Raw genomic sequence first — 21,694 nt, 5'->3', positions numbered from 1 at the left:
TTGATTCTGGTCAAGGGCACGTACCTTGGTTGCAGGCTTTATTGGGGGCCCCAGTCGGGGCACGTGTGGGAGGCAATCAATGGATGTTTCTCTTTTTCTGTTTCTTCCCCTTCCTTCCACTCTCTCTCTAAAAATCAAAGGAACAATGGGGGAAGAAAGGGGACATATGTAATACTCTCAACAATAAAGAATTATTTAAAAAATTAAATTAAATTAAAATAAATGGAAAAATATTCCCGGGTGAAGATTAACAAAAAAAATGAAAATAAAATAAAATGTCTACACATAATTCCTGATCAAGATGTTTTAAATGATAATCTGTTCAATTTTTGGTAGTCATCATGGAGAAATAAACCTTTCTTGTTGCAAGAAATAATTATCCTATATAATAAAAGCCTAATATGCTAACTGTACGGTCATCCATTCATCCGTTCAACCAATCAAAGTATAATATGCTATTGATATGCTAAGTTCGCTCAACCGCTTGCTAGGACATGCACTGACCACCAGGGGGCAGACACTCTGACTGATAGGTTAGCTTGCTGCTGGGGTCCAGCAGATTGGGACTGAGCGAGACAGGCCAGACACACCCTGAAGACCTCCCATGGTCCTCCCCAGCTGGCCAACCTCCCGCTTCCCTCCCCAGCCCGGGGAGCATGCATTGGTGGGGTACCTCAGCCTGGCCTGTGCCTTCTCACAATCCGGGACCCCTGGGGGATGTCAGAGAGCCCCTTTCAGCCCAATCCCACTCAACACAGGAGCTGCCCCCTGGTGGTCAGTGTGCTCCCACAGTGGGAGTGCTGCTCAGCCAGAAGCTGGACTCATGGCTGGCGAGTACAGCAACGGTGGCGGAAGTCTCTCCTGCCTCCATGGCAGCACTAAGAATGTCCGACTGACATCCCCCAAAGGTTCCTGGACTACAAGAGGGCACAGGCCAGGCTGAAGGACACCTCCCACCCCAAGTGCACAAATTTCGTGCACGGGGCCTCTAGGAAAATATAAAACCATTCTTTCAGTTCATAACTTTACATAAGATTTTTCTAAGAAGTCAGTCATACATATAGATATGAGCACAAAATGTGTGTGCCACTTAATTAATTTTCACACACAATTAGTACCAGCAGCAGATCAAGCAATAGAATGATACCAGCATCCCATTTGCCTTCTCCCAGCAAGTACTCTCTCAGCTCTCTCAACAAGGTGACCACCGTGCTGGCTTATGTAAGTGGAATTTTCACAGATACACTTGCATATGTCTTTTGGTGCTCACATGTATGCAGTTCTGTTGTGCTTGTATCTAGGGGTGAAGTTACTGAGTCAGAGGGTTTGAACAAGTTCAGCTCCAGCAAATACAGGTCAAGTGGTCCAGTGACACTCCCACCAGGATACAGAACACTTGGCTGTTCCATGTCTTTGCCAACATGTGCTATTGTCAGTTAAAGCCATTGTTTTATTTTAACAATGATTTATAAATTTACAGCAGTCAGAAATTATATTGAAAGGATCTAACAGCTCTTTTCTTCCATTAACAATGGTAATGTTGACTTTTTTTTTTTCCTCCTGACAATGTGACTGGGTTTTGAATCTGAAAGAACTCAGTCACACCAAGTCTTTGGAAACAACAAAGAAACTCCAGTCCACAAATGTGGCCAAGCACATTGAGAGGTGAGAATGCTCATGCTGGGAGTCACCAAAAGGCCCACTTAGCTGCTAGCAAACAGACATCTCTTACATTTGTGAAGACAAGAATTCAGGGCCACTGCCCCCAGGGGTAGTGACAGGAGCCCTCTCCAGGTAGTGAGTCGTATGACTCCTGGAGGCGGCCACTGGAGACTCTCTGGCAGGGATGCTGTGACATGCATTATCACCACATGCTGATCTGAGTGGAGGCACGGTATTAATTAATCACCTCAACCAGTAAGCCAAGGAGGAATCGGACATATCATTGTCCCCTTAGTACAGAGGAGGAAACTGAGGCCCCAAACCGAAAGGATGAGTGAAGCCAGAAGTTTTGCTTTCCACCTCTTTGTTTCAGCAGAGTTTGGCTCAGAGACGCCAACTTCTGAGAACAGTATCCTGGGGGGGGGGGGGGGGGGGGGCAGGGCTCTCCTATCGAAGGGAGGAATGCAAGACCCCAAAACAGAGTTGCAAAGGGCCACGTCCCTCAGAAGTCCCCCTGAGGCAATTCCTGTTACCTCAGAACCTACTTAGAGTCCCTGTCCATTTTTCTGTTCTCTTCCGTTTAATCTCTCTCTTCCATCCATGTATCTCCTCATATCACCTTCCCTCTCTTGCCTGTCTCTCCCCTCCCATTTTTAAGTAGCTAAAATATGGAATTGAGCCCCAGCTGGTTTGGCCCAATGGATAGAGCGTCGGCCTGTGGACTGAAGGGTCCCAGGTTCGATTCCAGCAAAGGGTACATGCCTGGGTTGCAGGCTCGATCCCCATGGGGGTTGTGCAGGAGGCAGTCAGTGATTCTCTCTCATCATTGATGTTTCTATCTCTTTCTCCCTCTCCCTTCCTCTCTGAAATCAATAAAAATATATTTTAAAAAATATGGAATTGGAAGATTCTAAATTTACATATTACTCTTTTATCTATTGACTAAAGATATATGTTCTATTTTAAATGTTTAAATCAGGCAAATTTAATCTTTTATGTCTTTTGAAAAAAAAACTAAAAACCAACCAGGTTGCTCTATAACTTTTGGCCACTGGGCACGTTACCCACTTCTCTGTGCCTCAGTTTCCTCACCTGGAAGATGGAGATACTAACAGTATGTATCTTATAGGATTATTGTGAAGATGAAATTAGTTGATATATATAAATACCTTTATTTTTCATTCTTTTAACAGCTTTGTTAAAATAATAATGTATCATAAGATTTACCCTTTTAAAGTATACAATTCAGTGGTTTTTAGTAGCTTCAAAGAGTTGCGCACCCACTATCATGATCTAATTCTAGCACATTTTCATCACCCCAAAATGGAACCCATTAATAGTCCCCAATCATTCCCGCCCCCCCCTTCCCCCTCCCTGCCAGCCCCTGGCAACCAGTGTTCTACTTTCTGTCTCTATGGAATTGCCTATTTTATATAAATGGAATCATATAATACCTGGTCTTTTGTGACTAGCTTCTTTTTATTTAGCATAATGTTTTCAAGATATCATGGTTCATCTGTTATAGCGTGTATCAGGACTTCATTTCTTTTTTTTTCTGAGTATGTGTATATATGTAAATAATTTTTTTCTTCTTAATGCTTTAAAAATATCTAAATTTTCATTTGTTTCCAGCTTTATTGAGGCATAATTTACAAAGAAAAGTTATACATATTTAAAGTGTACAACGTTATCATTTGATATACCTGTACATTATGAAATGATGACTATAATCAAGCTATTCACACACATCCATCACTTCACATACTTTTTTTGTGTGAGGTGAGAATGTTTAAGATCTACTCTCCTAGTAGGTTTCAAGAATACACATAGTATTATTAACGACTAGGGGCCCAGTGCACGAATTCATGCACCACAAAAGGAACTGTGGGCCACGAGGCTGCGTTGGGCACAGGGGCGGGCCTTGGCCCATCCTTCACACCCCTGCCCAGCCCCTCCTGCCGCAGCCCCGTCCCCTGTCTGCCTTCAGCCCCGCTCCTGCCACTGCTGCTCTAATGCACTGATGGTACCGGCCCCACTCTCACCACTGACAATCTTGGGGCCAGCAGTGGGTGTGAGTGCTGGGCAGAACTGCAGCACACAGGAGCAAAGAATTTTCAGTAACCACCAGAGGCTCACCCCATTGACAGCAACGGGAGCCCCTCCTTGGTCTGGCACCCCCCCCACCTGCTCCACCACCCGGCACATGGCCAATGCTCGCCATTTTCTGCACTCTGCCACCTGCTGCCCATGCCTGCTATTGTCCATGCATGCCCCCTGGTGGTCAATGCACGTTTTAGCGACCAGTTGTTTGGTTGTTCTGCCGTTCAGTCTATTTGCATATTAGCCTTTTACTATATAGCATAGTCACCAGGGTGTACATTAGATTTTCAGAATTTATAATCTTATAACTGAAATAGTCAACAAGTATATGAAAAAATATTTAACATTACTAATCATCAGGGTAATGCAAATTACAACTGCAATGAGATATCACTACACACCTGTTAAAAAGGCTATTATCAAAAAGACAAAGGGTGGACTGACTGGTTTGGCTCAGTTGATAAAGTTTCTGCCCATGAACTGAAGGGCACTTACCTCAGTTGCAGGTTCAATCCCTGCCCTAGTCTGGGTGCGTGCAGGGGGCAACCAATCAATGTATCTCTCTCACATCAATGTTTCTCTCTCTCTCCTCTCCCTTCCACTCTCTCTTAAAAAAAAAAATCAGAGGAAAAATATCCTTGGGTGAGGATTAACAACAACAACAACAACAAAAAGACAGGGGATAAGGATGTGGAGAAAAGGGAACCCTTAGTGAGCTATAAATTGGTTCACTGTAAATATAAATTGATATAGCCACTATGAAAAACAGTATAGAAGTTTCTCAAGAAATTAAAAATAGAACTACCTTATGATTCAGCAATCCCTGGGTATATAACCAAAGGAAATTAAATTGGTATCTCTTTTTTAAAAATATATATTTTATTGATTTTTTACAGAGAGGAAGGGAGAGGGATAGAGAGTTAGAAACATTGATGAGAGAGAAACATCTATCAGCTGCCTCCTGCACACCCCCCACTGGGGATGTGCCCATAACCAAGGTACATGCCCTTGACCGGAATCAAACCTGGAACCTTTCAGTCCGCAAGCCGACGCTCTATCCACTGAGCCAAACTGGCCATGGCTAAATTGAGATCTTGAAAAGGTATCTGCACTTCCATGTTTACTGCAGCATCATTCAGATTATCCAACATGTAGAAATAACCTGTGTTCATCAGCAGATGAATGTATAAAGAAGTTGTGATATATACACACAATGAAATATTTTTCAGCCATAAGGAGAAGGAAATCCTCCCATTTGCCACAACATGGATGAGCCTGGAGGACATTATGCTAAATGAAATAAGCCAGGCAAAGAAAAACAAATACTTTTTAAAGGTCTAACTCATAGCAGCAGAGTGGAATGGTGGTTGCAGGGGCTGAAGGCTGTAGGAAATGGGAAGATGCTAGCCAAAGCATAAACAGCTGCCAAATGTGTGCCTGAATGTGCTAAATGTTTGCTAATGTCATGAGGTCATGTTTTTTACCCTCCCTGTGGGTGAGTTGGCTTCAAATTTAAGCCTTAGACCTTGTAGTGGAAGTTCCACCTGTACATATATCTGTGATTATTTCAGTAACACCTCTCACCCAGAGTCTCCGATGGTTAAGCAGGATTTTTTCCATTTAATCAGCATTAGAGATGGGTTATCACTGAGAGAGAGAGAGAGAGAGAGAGAGAGAGAGAGAGAGAGAGAGAGAAGAAGAAGAAGAAGAAGAAGAAGAAGAAGAAGAAGAAGAAGAAGAAGAAGAAGAAAAGAGAAAAGAGAAGAGAAGAGAAGAGAAGAGAAGAGAAGAGAAGAGAAGAGAAGAGAAGAGAAGAGAAGAGAAGAGAAGAGAGAGGAATTTAAGAGCAGACAGCACCTGGTTCCTGTAGGAGAGTTGCTGGAAGATTGTGACAGAGCACTTGGTCTTGAATCTTCTGTGTTGGGTGATACTGACTCTAGAGCAGTAGACCTACACCCACACTTTGGGGGAACAGTTCATTGTTGTCTCAGCTGTGGCTGCTATAACAAAAAAATACCATAAACTGAGTAGATTAAACTACAGAAATTTATTTCTCACGGCTTTGAGGCTGTGAAGTCAGAGAGCAGGTGCTGGTACGGTTAGGTTCTAGTGAGGGCCCTCTGTCTGGCTTGCTGATGACCACCTTCTTGCCGTGTCCTTACATGGTAGAGAGATAGGGCGAGCTCTAGTGTCTTTCTCTTCTTATAAGGACAGTAATCCCATCATGGGCTCTACCCTCATAACCTCATCTAAACCTAATTTCCTACTAGAGGCTTTTCCTCCCAATTCCATGCCATAGGAGGTTATGTTTTCAACATAAGAATTGGGAGGGAGAAGGGGTCAGACACACAAACATGCAGTCCATAACCATTCCTACTTTAAACTGCTTTTTAAATTGTGATTCTTGATATGCCACTCTGTCTTTCTTGCAGAAATTAAGCTGCGTGAGGGATGGCGTGGGGATGGGGGAACCTTGAATCCACTGCTCCTGGCACATTCAGTCAAAGTTTGTTGGAAAAAATAAAAAGTCAATTAGCAAGTCTGGACTTGTATTCATTACTAGAAACTCTTCAAGTTGTCCCAGAAAACTGTTTTTGTTAAAACACACTGCACACACTTAAAAATATACTTAGACTGCCGAAACCGGTTTGGCTCAGTGGATAGAGCGTCAGCCTGCGGACTGAGAGGTTCCGGGTTCGATTCTGGTCAAGGGCATGTACCTGGGTTGCAGGCACATCCCCGGTGGGGGATGTGCAAGAGGCAGCTGATCGATGTTTCTCTCTCATCGATGTTTCTAACTCTCTCTATCTCTCTCCCTTCCTCTCTGTGAAAAATCAATAAAATATATTTTAAAAAAATATACTTAGACTAAATGGAAATCATGTTAATGAAAAAAAAACCACACACGTGGTTTCAGTGTTTGATGGCATGCAGTCATTCTCTCACAACCTAGCAATTTATGTGACAATAATCATACAATACATCCTTCTCAGGCTTATAAATATTTAAACACACAATCCATCATTTAATTTGACACTGTTCACATTTAAAGGATCTTTCAAAAGTATAGTAACAAATATTTTAAGAAGACGTTGAAAATTAGTGATGACAGGATGAGAGACCATCTAACTCTCTGGGCTACAGTCTAAGGACATGTTGATGGTTTATTGGGAAACAATATCTGGAGAAGACAATATAAAAGTAGTCTAATTGTAGTAGACTACAATTAAAAGTAGTCTAATAGTTTTTTTTCTTTACAGAAATATGCAAATACACCCTGAATTAAATTGCTTCTAACTTCAAGGTCAATTAGGGCAAGACTCCTGTTTTCCAATTCAATGGTACATTCCTCCAGCTGAGAAATATGTTGTGAACAAAATGACACTTGAAAGGATATTTTCAACCTTTTTATTATTCCGTTTTATTGTATTACATTTCTTCAGAGCAGTATCACTCATGCCATTTACACTTGCATAACTTAGGCTGGAATAGTAAAGCGCTACAGAAATGAAAGTCAAAGAAGCCCTTGGTGAGGTTAAGGCCGAGGCCAAATTAGTATCATCCAAAGTTGTTTCCTTAGCAAAAGTTTGTTCTCTGTGAATTCTGGTAAGAAAGAATATTTAATGACAATACCTCTTCATTAGAAAGCCAAACGTCTTTCTGCACCTTGGACAGAACCTTCAGCTATTCTCGAAGCACTCCTTCATTCCATCATTTATGTTTCTAGTGATGTGGGCACAGGAATCCTGTTGTATAAATGGCGGGAACTGAGGCTCAGGGTGTCAAAGTGATCTCTTAAGGATTACCTGGGCAAGGAGGTAACCAGCTCTTTTCATATCAAGGGGCAAGGAGGTGTCGCTGCCCAGTCAGCAGGCTCTTTAGCCAGAAGACTATGATTTTAAGAAAAATCAGACCCTGACCAGCCGCCCCACAGCGTCAAGGTGTCTACATTTAACTAGCAAAACTCCATCTCCTGGTGGCACCTGCCCCGCCAAAGGGACAATGAGGGCTGAGTGTGGTGAAGCTGCTATTGAGCAAAGCACCTGGGTCAGCATCGCCGCGGGTGGTGGCGAGGGGGGGGGGGGTGAGAAGGTGATACAATGAAGAGGTGCAGGCATGGAACCCTCCAACTCACTCCGGCGAGGTGCTGGGGCTCTAATTTATTTATTTACATTTTTATTTCTTTATTGATATTAAGGTATTACATATTTGTCCTCATCCCCCCATTACCTTCCCCAACCTGCCCGACCCCCCTCTCCCCCCAACTCATGCCCTCACCTCCCTGCTGTCTGTGTCCACTGGTTAGGCTTATATGCATGCATACAAGTCCTTTGGTGGCTCTCTCTCCCCCTTAACACCCCACCCTCCCCTACCTTCCCTCTGAGGTTTGACAGTCTGATCGATGCTTCCCTGTCTCTGGATCTGTTTGGGGGGCTCTAATTTAGAATTTGAATTGGGAGTGCTTTAACCCGGCCGCCTGTAGGGTAGAGAGAGCATCCCTCGGTTCCCCAGGTCCCACCCGCAGTCCCACTGCCGCGGAGTCGCTCGGCTCTCGATTGCTCGCGCCTGGCGGCGGCGGCCCGCATCGCAGTGGCTGGGGATCTGCGCTCCAGGGGTCGGGTCTGGCTCGCACTGGCGGCGACGCATGCTCGGCGGCGCCCTTCCCTCGCGTGGTGGGAGGGGGCGCCCAGCGCGGGGATGTCGAGGAGCTCGAAGCTGGTGCTGGGCCTCTCGGTGGTGCTGACGGCGGCCACCGTGGTCGGCGTGCATCTGAACCAGCGGCAGGACCGGCAGGTCGGTGTCACGTGACGGTCTCTTCCGGGCCCGGCGGCGGCGGCGGCCTGGGGGGTCTCCGGTCTCCCCGCGTGGTTTCCCGCTGGTCCTGGTCTTTCCTTCTCTCCCGTCCTCGCCCCCGCGGCGGCGCGGCCCGGCACCCGCACACTCACCCACGCGTCGCGGGCTCGGCCCGGGGCGCTGCAGCCCCCCGCCCCCCACCCCCCACCCCCCACCCCCCACCCCCAGCCGCGTGCGCCCTAGTGGTCCTGGCCACCCTCCCGCCCGCGGGCGCCTGGGAGCCCGGCCCTCGGCGCTGAAGTTTGGCTCCGCGAACGCACGCCCATGGGGTGGTGAGAGGCCCCGTTTCCTAGTGGCCGCCAGCCGGCAGCCACTGAAAGACACGACCTTTCAGAATGTCACTGGGGCCGCAGGAGGTGGAGGAGGGGAGGCGTTTCCTTGGGGTGCGCTCAGCAGGTTATGTATGGCCTCTCTCCACCCCCGGGCCCACGGTTGGTCCTGCGGTGTTTAAATGCTAATAAGACTTTATCCCACGATAAAGAAGCATTCCCGCATCCGCCTTCGTGCCTTTGGCCTAGGTAATTTGGTGAGATGCTTGTATGTTCTGTTGTTTTTTTTATCTTTATTGTTGAAAGCAATACACGTGTCCCTTTTCTCCCCTATTGACCCCTTCTAGCCCGTCCCTGCTCCCCCTCCCCCCCCCCGCCCCCGGCCTTCGCCTTACTATTGTCTGTGTCCATGGGAGATGTATGTGTATGCATGTATGTATGTATGTGTGTATACATACATACACACACACACACAAGTTCTAGGTTGATCTCCATGAAAACTAGATTCTGTGAACGTTAACGATGCCAGCCTCTAAATTTTCTTTTTTTTGGTATTTACATCCCTAGAAATAATACCCTGACTTGCTGATCACTGGCCTGACCGACCATTCTGTGTCTCTCTGCTCATTCTTTCTTTCTTATTCAAGTTAGTAAACGCTTAATGACTGATCGCCAGGAACTTCTGGGAAACAAAGATAAGGAAGCAAAGCCGCCCCTGAGACAGACTAACTGATTGAAAACAGCGCTGCATGTTGAGTGTGGGAACCGGAACTAGGGGGTTGGTGACCTCTCAGAGGACCCCTGGGCGCGGGTATTGGTAGAGCCTAGTTTGCGCGGGTGAAAGCAATGACCCGAACCAATAGTAAAGTCACTGCTTGCGTTGGACTGTGCTGTGAGCTCGGTATTCAGATATGAAGCAGATGAGGGCTTTGTCCTCCGTGGTCACAATCCACGGAAATCAGAGGAGGGGAAGCCTGTGAAGATGCAAGAATTGTGTGGAGGAGGGAATGGGGTGATTAATGATGAAAGGGCATGGAAGAGACTAGAGATTTGGGGTTCTAAAGGGGTAGCTTTTGTAATAGAGGCAGGAATCTTCCTCCCAAGAAGGAAGAAGATGGTGATCCCAAGAAAAATTGAGAGGCAGTCGAGTGTGTCAGATACAGCTCGGAGGTCAGTGAACAGGGAATTTCAGTGTCAGGTAGGGCTGGATTATTAGAGCTTGGTTCTGAAACCTAGCCACACACCGGATGTTCCTGGAAAGTTTTTACAATGCAGCTGAGGCTGGGCCCTCCTCCAGGCCTATTAAATCAGAATCTCTTGGGGATGGGGATTCTGCTTAGATATGTTTTGTTTATTGATTTTAGAGAGGAAGGAAGAGGGGGAGAGAGAGAGAAACATCAGTGATGAGAGAGAATCATTGATCGGCTGCCTCCTGCACGCCCCACACTGTGGATGGAGCCCGAAACCCCCGAGCAAGTGCCCTGATCTGGATTGAAACTCAGCCACCAAGCCACACCAGCTGGGCTTAAGTATGTTTTAAAAGCGACCCAGCCCTAGCCTGTTTGCCTCAGTGGATAGAGCGTCAGCCTTCAGACTGAAGGGTCCTGGGTTCAATCCGGTCAAGGGCACATGCAGGGGTTTTGGGCTCAGTCCCCAGTAGGGGGCCTGCAAAAGGCAGCCAATCATGATTCTCTCTCATCGTTGATGTTTATCTCTTTCTCCTCCCTTTCTCTCTGAAATCAATAAAAATAATATTTAAAAAGAAATAAAAGTGACCCAGAGGATTCTAGCAGGCAGTCAGGGTTAAGAAACCCTGGCTGCCTGCTAGAGTGGAAGAACAGGTAGATTTAGATATTTGGAAGTTAGAGATGAAGAAAAGATTGACCAGAATAACCTGTGTTTATCTGATCTTACATCCAATTATTCATGTGGGCTTACTTTCTAGCAGTGGGGAAGAGTTGTCCAAATGATTGACATGGTAGATATGTAAGAAGGTTCAAGGAAGCAAGAAATAAATAATGACTGTTGTTTCTTGACTGTCTATTACATACCAGGCACTGTACCAAGCATTTTATATACATTACTAGAGGCCCGGTGCACAAAAATTTGTGCACTCAGGGGGGGTATGAGGGGGGGTCCCTCAGCCCGGCCTATGCCCTCTTGCAGTCTGGGACCCCTAGGAAGATGTCCACCTGCTGGCTTAGGCCCGCTCCCTGGGGGATCGGGCCCAAGCTGGCAGTCAGACATCCCTCTGGCAGCCCGGGAGCCCTTGGGGGATGTCCACTTACCAGCAGGGAGCAGACCTAAGTTGCAGTCGGACATCCTTAGCCTGGCTTGTGGCTGAGCAGAGCTCCCCCTGTGGGAGCAAACTGACCACCAGGGGACAGCTCCTGCATTGAGCATCTGCCCCCTGGTGGTCAGTGTGTATCATAGTGACCAGTCATTCCCAGTCATTCTGCTGTTAAAGTCAATTTGCATATTACCCTTTTATTATATAGATCTTTCATCCTCGTGGGAACCCTGCAAAACAAGTAGTACTGCCCTGACCAGTTTGACTCAATGGATAGAGCATCGGCCTGCAGACTCAAGGGTCCCAGGTTCGATTCCGGTCAAGGGCATGTGCCTTGGTTGCGGGCACATACCCGGTGGGGAGTGTGCAGGAGGCAGCTGGTCGATGTTTCTAATTCTCTATTCCTCTCCCTTCCTCTCTGTAAAAAATCAATAAAAAATATGTTTAAAAACACACACACGCACACACACACACACACACAAAACCAAGTAGTACTTACGTGAGGAGCCAGAGTTCTAGGTGTTAGAATTGGAATAGTGGAGAAGCCTTAGTGGTTAGTAAGTGAGGTGGTTCGTAAGGTAGTTAAGTGGACCTCACAGGAAAGATGTGGGAGGCGGTCAGCACATTGAAACTTGGAGGAAGATAGCAAATGATGGATTCGAGAGCAAGATCCTAAGCATGTACTCAAGTCTCTGAAAAGGGTAGGATCTCAGACAGTTGTGGAGGGATTACAGTGGAAGGTGTGAGCTTTGGGGGTGGGGTGGTGTGGAGCACAGGATCCGAAGAATTGGGGAGGGAGGAGTGGAATGAGCACTTCCATTTCTGGCTCTGGAGGTCTTGCCAAGGGTTCAGGGATCAAGAAAGTTGGTTTTCAGTTGAATTATTAGTCTTAGGACTCTCTACTCCTCATAATAGGGAATGAAGCTCTAGGCCTCGAGGTCCAGCAAGTAGATACTTGGTGAAAGTCTCTTAAATAGACATCATAATAATGAAAAAAACATTCAGACCCCTGCCCCTTCCCCATTAATTCTGCCTCACAAGGCTGCTATTAGAAACTTATTAGAGCATTTTGTGACCTGTGACTATAAAATGTTATTTATTAGTCATGACTGGATTGATGCTTTAAAAAGTCTCATCTTTGGTGCCAGATCCATGTTCTTTAGTGCTTATCAAAGTAACTACCATTGATGGGCCTTTAATTTTTCCTCTGATAGTAGCATTCTATTTTTTTTCCTTCTCTGTTACGTAATTGATTAGTAATTCTGTATAATTTTTACTTTTTCTCTTTGTATACTAGAAGCTGGGTTTTTTACTTTTTTGCATCTACCTTATAGCTTGTTCATATTTTAGCAATCTTTTTTTTTTCTTTGATGTTTACTTAGCTAGGAAAATTGCTAACAGGGAAGTAGTTCACAGAGTTACTGTAATAATTCTTATCAAATATTTTAAGTGTCATATCAATTAAAAGTTTTAAAATTCAACATAGTGACAGTTTTTCTTTTTTAATTGTTATTTCCATTTAAATTTTCTATACTCAGTCTTCAGCAATTTCTTAAAATATGGTCAATAGTCATTTAAGTGATAACGTTATAGCATACTCCCAGATTAATTTGATGGTTTCTTTATTACATTTTACATTTATAGAGAAAGTTAAAGGAGTAGTTGGATATTTGGCATCCGAAAGTTTTAAGTGTATTTTGGTAACACTGTTATTTGGTTTTGAATGTAACAAGGATGGGAACCACCTGTTCAGGGTGCTACTGAAATCTGTTTCTTACATTTTTAGAGGCTTCGTGACGGAGTGATCAGAGACATTGAGAGGCAAAATCGGAAAAAAGAAAACATTCGTCTTTTGGGAGAACAGATTCTTTTGACTGAACAACTTGAAGCCGAAAGAGAGAAGATATTATTGGCAAAGGATCTCAAATAACATGACTTGAAATGAATGTGAAATATTGATGGGACAGATAGTGTTGAATGTGTATGTGCATGTGAGTGTGTTGATGGAGAATAGCTTAGTAAGATTTTCAACCTTTTTTTGGTCACTGTCCTTTTAATCTCAATCAAGGAAAAGGACAATGAATTATACTAAATTATTACTTTAAAAGTTCATTATATCTGAGTAGAGAATAGGGCAGACACTCTCCTGAAGAGTTTTTGTTTGTGTAATCCTGATAAAGGCCTCTTTATGCTTGGTCAGAGCTTAGGATTGTTACGAAAGCACTTCTGACCCTCTGAGAAAGAAGGGATGGATAGTAACATCCACCTAGGTAGTTTGATAAGTCGCCATGATGATGAAGCAACAAGAACCTCTACCTCAGAAGGACTGGAGGAGGGTGAAGTGGAGGGGGAGACTCTCCTGATTGTTGAATCGGAGGACCAGGCATCAGTGGACTTGTCTCATGATCAGAGTGGGGATTCCCTCAACAGTGATGAAGGAGATGTGTCCTGGATGGAGGAGCAGCTGTCCTACTTCTGTGACAAATGCCAAAAATGGATACCAGCCAGTAAGGAGCTTCTCGATTCCTTTGATCTGTCAGTTTCTATGTGTTTGTTTTTCTAACCCATGGGGGAAAAAAAGAATGTAAAATAGACCTAAATAAAAAGATAATTATTATATTTTTAGTTTAGTTGATTAACTACAAATTTATATAAAGCAGACACATTTATACTTATAAAAATTACTGTTGATATTTATCACATTGTTAAAATAAAGTTTTTGATGGTAACCCAATAAAGACTAGAAAATGGGATATCCTGTGTTACTTTAAAAAATTAGCCAGATTTTTCTAATAAGGCTATGGTAAGACTTTGGGGCCCAGTGTAGAATTAAAGTTCAAGTTCATAAAAATTACTCTTAGTATTTAACTTACATGGAAAATTCCTGCTATGATAGGCTGAAGTAAGGCCAGAATTAGCAGATTAAAGTGTTTTGTGCTCTTTTTTCCTAGGATCATTCTTGTTTTCTCTTGTTGGCCTCTGTGATCTGCTGGCAAGAGATAGATACACACACATGCTCCCCTGATACTTTAATTTTTCAACTCAGTCTTTCACCTGCTAGCTTCCTAGTTCTCAAGGAAGATATGCTTTGCCAGTCATCATGAGTCTTACCACAACAGGGTTTTCCTGTTAGGCAGAGACTAGTAAAGACGTACGCACTAGACTAGAGGAATTCTTTGTGTAATAGAATTTGTAACTAGGGAATTGTGAAGTGGGTTATTTTCTGGTATGTGGAAATGTTTTTGCCGAAGATTCAACTATTCAGATTAATAGTTACTACTAACACATAACTTTTCACAGAAAACAAATCTAGACTTCATTATAGGTAGTTTTTGTTTGTGAGGTGTCTCTTTCTGCTTATTAATTCAGGGTCCTGCCTGAAAATCTCAGTGGCTTTCTCCTTGTCCTGACGGTATACATCTTAACCTGCCCTTTATGATTATGCCCCTGCTAACTTCTTTAGCCTCTCTCTCTAGTATCCTAGTCTCCTCACACATAAACAGACCTTTGCTGTTAGGGTGAGCTTTTAATTCTCTACAAACAAGTCTCTCTCATCCCTGGGACTAAGCACATTTTAATTTTCTTTCTGGAATATTCATCTCTAGCCTCCATGCCCTTCCCCCATACACACAAGCACCTCTCTTCCTCTGGCTAATTCTAGTCATCCTATAGAACCCACTTTTTCTAGCTCTCCTATCTTCCCAGCATGGGCCGGGCATCCCTTTTATGTGCCCTCACATTGCCCTTACTACTGCAGTGGTTTTCATGTCCTCCAGAGCATGTGTCACTTTAAAAAATGCAGACCCCAGCTCCGCTTCAGAGATTGATTTATTTCATGTGGGGTAAGCCAAGACATTAAAACAAAACCACTCTGATGTACAGTGAGGATGGAGAACCACTGTGCTGTTGTGATTACCTATTTCCTCATGTTTCCCCTACAGAATTTGTAAACTGAGAGCAGTTACTAGGCCTGTCTTGGGCATAGTATTCCCAGTTCCTAGCCCAGTGCCTGATACTCGGTGGGAGCTAAGGTATTTTTTGAAAGACTGTGTGAAGAGACCTGTAGGAGTCTGGAATGTTAACAGTTGGAAAATCTAGTGAGCAATAATAACTGCTTTTTCCAATTTCTTCTAAAAGTTGGGAACCAATGATCTTCATGGGAATACACTGATGTTGGAAGAATAAAAATCTCTATTCCCTTCCCTGCCTCCTTCTATCATGAACTGGCTGAAATAAAGGAAAAACAGTATGGGAAACTTAAAATCTGGTTGCTAAATGAATTAAACCTTTGAGTTACCCCTCTTCTTAGATAAACCTATGATATACTTTTTTGTTTTTCTCCTAGGTCAGCTGAGGGAACAGCTCAGTTACCTTAAGGGTGATAATTTCTTTAGGTTTACTTGTTCCGATTGCTCAGAAGATGGCAAGGAGCAGTATGAAAGGCTGAAGCTAACATGGCAGCAAGTGAGTAAAGGCTCTTCTATAGAATTCAGGAGGTTGGTCCTCCAAGGAATTTATTGGAATATCTACAGAAAGAGGAACTTACATGAGATTTTGAGCTGTTTGGAGGGTCACTTTTTATTTCCCCATCAAAATTATATATTGAATGTGTGGAGAAAGGAGTTCTTGGACGGGACTCACTGCTAACTTAGTGAATTGGGTTTGAGATTCTTAAAAACTTCACACACGATATCATTTTTATCTATAATACTAAATTTTGATTTTAATTGAAAATGAGGGTCACATTTTTCTGGCAGCCTTTTCTTGAACAATGAAACCATTTTAAAAATTGTAAAGATGGCCACATAGGAAATAAATTTGGAAGACATGGTTGATTGCAGAAACCAACATAATCCACTTTTCTGCATTTGAATGCAAACCTATATGAATATTTTTTGTTTGATGAATACTTATGTCTGCTTTTTAAAAAATCCTCACCCTATTAATTTAGACAGGAAGGAAGAGAGAGAATCATCAATCTGTTGCTTCCCGCATCTTAACTGGCGATCAAACCCACACAATCTATGTATGTGCCCTGACCGGGAATTGAACCCACAATCTTTTGGTGCCCAGGACAGCACTCCAGTCAACAGCCACCCGGCCAGGGCCCTATGTCTACTTTTAACCGTCTTCAGTACCAATACCATAATCCAACTACATAGTCTGAATAATAGCTTTTTATTGATTTTTGGTTATATTAATTTTTTGGTTTGTTTTTAAATTAATACTAGTGTATCTATAGTAGGCACAATGTACATATAGTCTTTAAGCTCTAAAAATGAATGAATTATGCATATTCAATTTTATGTTTATTGATTCAACAAATTTTGAGTGCGTGGAAACTACTGTGATGAACAAGACAGCTATAAACCCTGCCCCTGGTGTGACATTATAGACATTTATTTTAGATTGTAAGCAGACAAATAAGTTAGTTACCCATAGCACTTTTTTGCTGTGAAGGAAATGAACAGGGTAATGAGAAAAATTGTAGATTATACCATCTAGGCCACTTCAGGTGTTCCTTGTAAATTGTAGTTGCTTTAGCAGCCTTAGATGTCTTAGTTATCAGAGCTTTATTAGATAGCTCGTCATGAAATCTGTCATTGCTGAATGGAGAGAGTGAGTCTTTGACTTGTCTGAAAATGTTTGAGTAGAAAATGAAGTTTGTATTGAGGATATAGTTTCATGAATATTGTAATTCCAATATTTTTCTCGAAGCATACATGAGATCTGCCTCTATCCAAGGTCAGGTTAATATTAATAGGTTATTCTGATGTGTGCATATGTAGGCAGATTTGCATTTGCCTGCAGGTAGCTTTTCAAAAGCTATAATATGGAAGAGCAAATATATGTATTTTTGTTATTTTCAAGAATGTGAGTTTTCTGTGAAGGTTCTTTTTAAAAGAAAAAGTAGTTTTTTATTGTGTTGCTCAGAATATGTAATATTGGATCAGTTTGCACATTTAGTTAAACTAACATCCCTTGAAAATTATTTTTTACTTCCAAAGACACATTGATGGTAGATAATACTGGTCTGATTAAATCATAACTTAGATCAGACACATCTAGTTCTTGGCAAGCTACTGATCAGTGTTTCTGTTGCATCTTAAAAACTCAGTCTCATTAAAGAGCTGAAAGAGACTCAGTTGATCTTGAGTAGATTCCATTGATGCCACCAAATACTGGTTATAGATATATTGGAATGTGAATTTTCTCTGTTTTTTTAAATCTTAAACTTTGTATTTGTTGATTTATCAAAGGAATAAATAGAAATGCTTGCTTGTATTACAAAATACCAACAGTAAAGAAGTCTGGTCTCCTGACTAAAAGGCCTCTTTCTCCCATGCCCTCTTTCTCTCTCCTGCCCTCCTCTTTGGTGGCTTCTGAACAACAGTTTGAAATGCAGGAGAAATTTTATCATGTGCTTGGGAAGGAGAGTGTATTTTTTACATTCTTATCCTGGACAGTTATCCTTACCTTGCAGGTAAAGAAAGAGACCATGTTGGTTTTTCAAGATGCTTGTGAAGTGCCTGCTGTGGCTGTGCCAGCCCTGGGCTAGGCCCTGGGATGCACTGGTTCACAGGGCTAGCTTGGTCTGACAGTGGGAGAGCAGAAAATTGAACTGGGATTCATTCTTTTAGATTATAAATTCCAGGACAGGAGGAAAACTATGTCCTTTATATATTGAATTTGTAGTTTCCTCAGAAAATATTGTGATAATAGATAAAAGTTGTTTTCAAGTAAGTATGTGAATTTTAACTTTTTAAAGTCATGAAATGTTTCATATATTTAAAAAAATAGTATCAGAAGTAAGTAAATTAATAGATACTTCTGTATTTACCACTGAGATTAACAGTGAATACTGTTTCTGGGTTACTCTGGGAGTCTGAGAGCGGCCAGAAGTTCACTTCATTCTTTCCTTAAAGTATTTCTTGAACAGTGACTTTTAAAAATTGAGGTAATATATACATAGCGTAAATGTTTAAAGTTTTAAGCATTTTTAAGTGTACAATTCAGTGGTATGAAGTATATTCACATTGTTTGGCAACCATCACGACTATCCATTTCCAGAATTTTCTCTTTTTTTAAATTAAATCTTTATTGTTCAGATTATTACAGTTGTTCCTCTTTTTCCCCCCCTTAGCTCCCCTCCACCCGGTTCCCACCCAACCCTCTGCCCTTACTCCTCCCCCCCACTGTCCTCATCCATAGGTGCACGATTTTTGTCCAGTCTCTTCCCGCATCTCCCACATCTGAATTATGGCACCCCCATAATTCAGATGTTGGTACGCTTGAAGTTGTCCCAGAGGCTCCTTACACTATCTTCATATTTTTGGATTCTTTTTTCTTTTTGTTTTTCCGGTTGGGTGTTTTTTGCTTCTTCGTATTTCAAATCTTTGACTTGATTCTTGTGATCCTCTAGTCTGCTGTTGGTACTCTATATAATATTCTTTATTTCAGTCAGTGTATGCTTAACACATTGTATGTGGAAACGTATTTATACGTTTATCCGAACTCTTTATCCGAGCTCCTTTCTTGCTCCAATTTTTGGAGTTGCTGTATGTCTAATTTATCAGATTACAACTTCGTTTCCAAAGGGATGGCCATTGTGATTTTAATTTATTTCCTAACTATTGTCAAAAGTCACCGATTTTGAGGAAAGGGTTTTTGAGTCAGCTGCCCAAAGAATTGGAGTCTGGTAATGAAAATAGCAGAAGGCTTCATTGGGAAGCTTATGGAAGGCTCAACTCACATTTAAGAAAGTCCTTTCCTTTCAAGTATGAAGTTTGGGGCTCACAACCTATTTTTCCCCTCTTCTACCCTAATTTTTTTTTAATTGAAGTTATTGGGGTGATATTGGTTAATAAAAATTATATAGGTTTCAGGTGTACAGTTTTACAATTTATCATCTGTGTATGGTATTGTGTGTTACCACCCCAGATCAAGTCTCCTTTCATCACCATTTATCCCATCTTCTACCCTTTCCCCCACAAGAATAGTCAGTCCACTCCCTTTCTATGCCCCTGATTCTATTATAATCACCAGTTCATTCTGTTCATCAGATTATTTATTCACTTGATTGTTAGATTCACTTGTTGATAGATGTGTATTTGTTGTTCATAATTTGTATCTTTACCTTTTTCTTCTTCTTCCTCTTCTTAAAGGATACCTTTCAGCATTTCGTATAATACTGGTTTGGTGGTGATGAACTTCTTTAGCTTTTTCTTATCTGTGAAGCTCTTTATCTGACCTTCAATTCTGAATGATAGCTTTTCTGGGTAAAGTAATCTTGGTTGTAGGATCTTGCTATTCATCACTTTGAATATTTCTTGCCACTCCCTTCTGGCCTGCAAAGTTTCTGTTGAGAAATCAGCTGACAGTTGTATGGGTATTCCCTTGTAGGTAACTGACTTTCTTTCTCTTGCTGCTTTTAAGATTCTCTCTTTGTCTTTTGCTCTTGGCATTTTAATGATGATGTGTCTTGGTGTGGTCCTCTTTGGATTCCTTTTGTTTGGGGTTCTCTGCACTTCCTGGACTTGTAAGTCTATTTCTTTCACCAGGTAGGGGAAGTTTTCTGTCATTATTTCTTCAAATAGGTTTTCAGTATCTTGCTCTCTCTCTTCTTCTGGCACCCCCATAATTCAGATGTTGGTACGCTTGAAGTTGTCCCAGAGGCTCCTTACACTATCTTCATATTTTTGGATTCTTTTTTCTTTTTGTTTTTCCGGTTGGGTGTTTTTTGCTTCTTCGTATTTCAAATCTTTGACTTGATTCTTGCGATCCTCTAGTCTGCTGTTGGTACTCTGTATAATATTCTTTATTTCAGTCAGTGTATGCTTAACACATTGTATGTGGGAAACGTATTTATACGTTTTACGTATTTATACGTTCTACCAGTGTAGTAGAGCACGGGACACGTATTAATACGTTTTTTATAGACTAGCGGTAGAATGCGGGTAACGTATAAATACATAAACTAAAGTTATCGTAATTTTACTGAACGTTGCCATTTGCGCAAAAAATTAGCAAAAATGGCCCGCGCCACCTGTTGGCGCACGATAAAAACTACCTGCAAACAATGTGTTAATTTCTAGTTGGTCCTTTTTCATATTCTCAAGGGTCTCAATAGATTTCTTGAGGGTATCACTAAATTTATTGGCTGTTTCTAGAAAATTCTTGAAAAACCTTATAACCATGGTTTTGAATTCTATATCCAGTAGTTTGCTTTCCTCCATTTCTGTCATTTGTGACCTGTTTCTTTGTCTCTGCATTTTTTATGCTTCCCTGTGTTGATAGAGTGGCTTTGTGTGCTAGGTGTCCTATAGGGCCCAGTGGCTCAGCCTCCGCAATTACCTGAGGTGGACACTCTTGGTGCACTCCTTTGTGGGCTTTGTGCACAGTCTTGTTGTAGTTAAGCCTTGGTTGTTGTTGGTATCACTGGGAGGAATTGACCTCCAGGCTAATTGGCTGTGAGAATCAGCTGTGTCTGCAGTGGGAGAACTTCTGTGCTGGAGACACCCTTCTGGGACAAGACTTGCTTCAGTGGGGCTTTGGTGCTCACTGAGTCTGCCCCCTTAGTGTGTCCCTTATGGGTCTGAGGAGTTTTAATCTGGATGGTCCCACTCTGACCACTGGGTACACTGGCTCTTGGATCTCTAAGGAGGTGCTAATTTAGCCTCTGCCTGAGGCTACCCAGCAGGAGCTATGGAGAGATCTGCAGATTCCTCTTCTTTGTTTGGGGTTTGGAGGTGCCCAGATGAGGCCCAGCTGTGAAGCAGTGCAAGCTGATGTGGGGCCTTGGGCCTTCTTTTGGAAGTTCTGGGTCTCTCTGACCCAGTTGCAGTTTGTTAGGTAATTTTCAGATTGCAAAGGGCCAGGCCTTTCATATGCAAAAGCCTCTGCGCACAGCTTGGGTGGGACAGGGTCTCAGGGGATCAACAGGGTGGAGCAAGCAGCTATGGCTGCTCCTCAGTCCTACCCTAAGAGGCCCCGAGTTTCAGTGTCCCAGTAATCGCTGCAAGCACCTCTAAGAGAAAGCTGCCCTTGAGTTCCAACTGATGCCAGACAGTCCAGTTTCTCACCGTATGAGTCTGGGTCCCCAGAGACTCGCCTGGAACTGGAGTTCAGAGCAGTCGGGAGCTTGAGACTCCCTCCCTATTGAAAAAGACAACCGTGTCCTCAGTTGCCAGCCCTTTCCATGTGCGCCTCCATACCTCTGCCCTTTACTTCCGCACCTCCTCTGAGTCTCCGTGTGCTTTTCTCTCTCCTTCTAGTTGTAGAATTCCCACTCAGCCAGCCTTCCTGTGGTTCTGGATGATGTCTGTTTTGTCTTTGAGTTGTATTTTTGAAGTGGTTGTGTGCGAGGCAGCAATTCCCTGTGTTTACCTATGCCGCCATCTTGGTTTCTCCTCCAGAATTTTCTTATCTTCCCAAACTGAAATTCCATATCCATTAAAGAGTAACTCCTCATGAACAATTACTGCTTTTTGGTTGACCCAATGCAAAAATCAGTGAAAGA

General features: G+C 42.7%; 2 protein-coding genes across 3 annotated transcripts in view; both read left to right on the top strand.

The window, feature by feature from the left end:
• The first annotated feature begins 8,362 nt into the window (after nucleotides 1–8,362).
• LOC132239324 (protein PET117 homolog, mitochondrial) lies at nucleotides 8,363–13,105 on the top strand. Its single transcript, XM_059705462.1, has 2 exons — nucleotides 8,363–8,556; nucleotides 12,962–13,105. The coding sequence occupies exons 1-2, from the start codon at nucleotides 8,461–8,463 to the stop codon at nucleotides 13,103–13,105; spliced, it is 240 nt and encodes a 79-aa protein (XP_059561445.1). The 5' UTR covers nucleotides 8,363–8,460.
• A 310-nt stretch (nucleotides 13,106–13,415) lies between these two features.
• Nucleotides 13,416–21,694, top strand: part of KAT14 (lysine acetyltransferase 14) — a 34,794-nt gene continuing 26,515 nt past the window's right edge. For both annotated transcript variants that reach the window (XM_059705460.1, XM_059705461.1), the window contains exons 1-2: nucleotides 13,416–13,682; nucleotides 15,521–15,639. In XM_059705460.1, coding sequence (XP_059561443.1) covers nucleotides 13,424–13,682; nucleotides 15,521–15,639 — 378 coding nt within the window. In that variant the 5' untranslated portion in view covers nucleotides 13,416–13,423. The remainder of the gene's footprint in view (nucleotides 13,683–15,520; nucleotides 15,640–21,694) is intronic.

The sequence above is a fragment of the Myotis daubentonii genome, chromosome 8, assembly GCF_963259705.1.
Source record: "Myotis daubentonii chromosome 8, mMyoDau2.1, whole genome shotgun sequence".
Classification (NCBI taxonomy): Eukaryota; Metazoa; Chordata; class Mammalia; order Chiroptera; family Vespertilionidae; genus Myotis; species Myotis daubentonii.
Note: the sequence above shows the minus strand (reverse complement) of the source record. Positions and strands in the feature narration are given on the sequence as shown.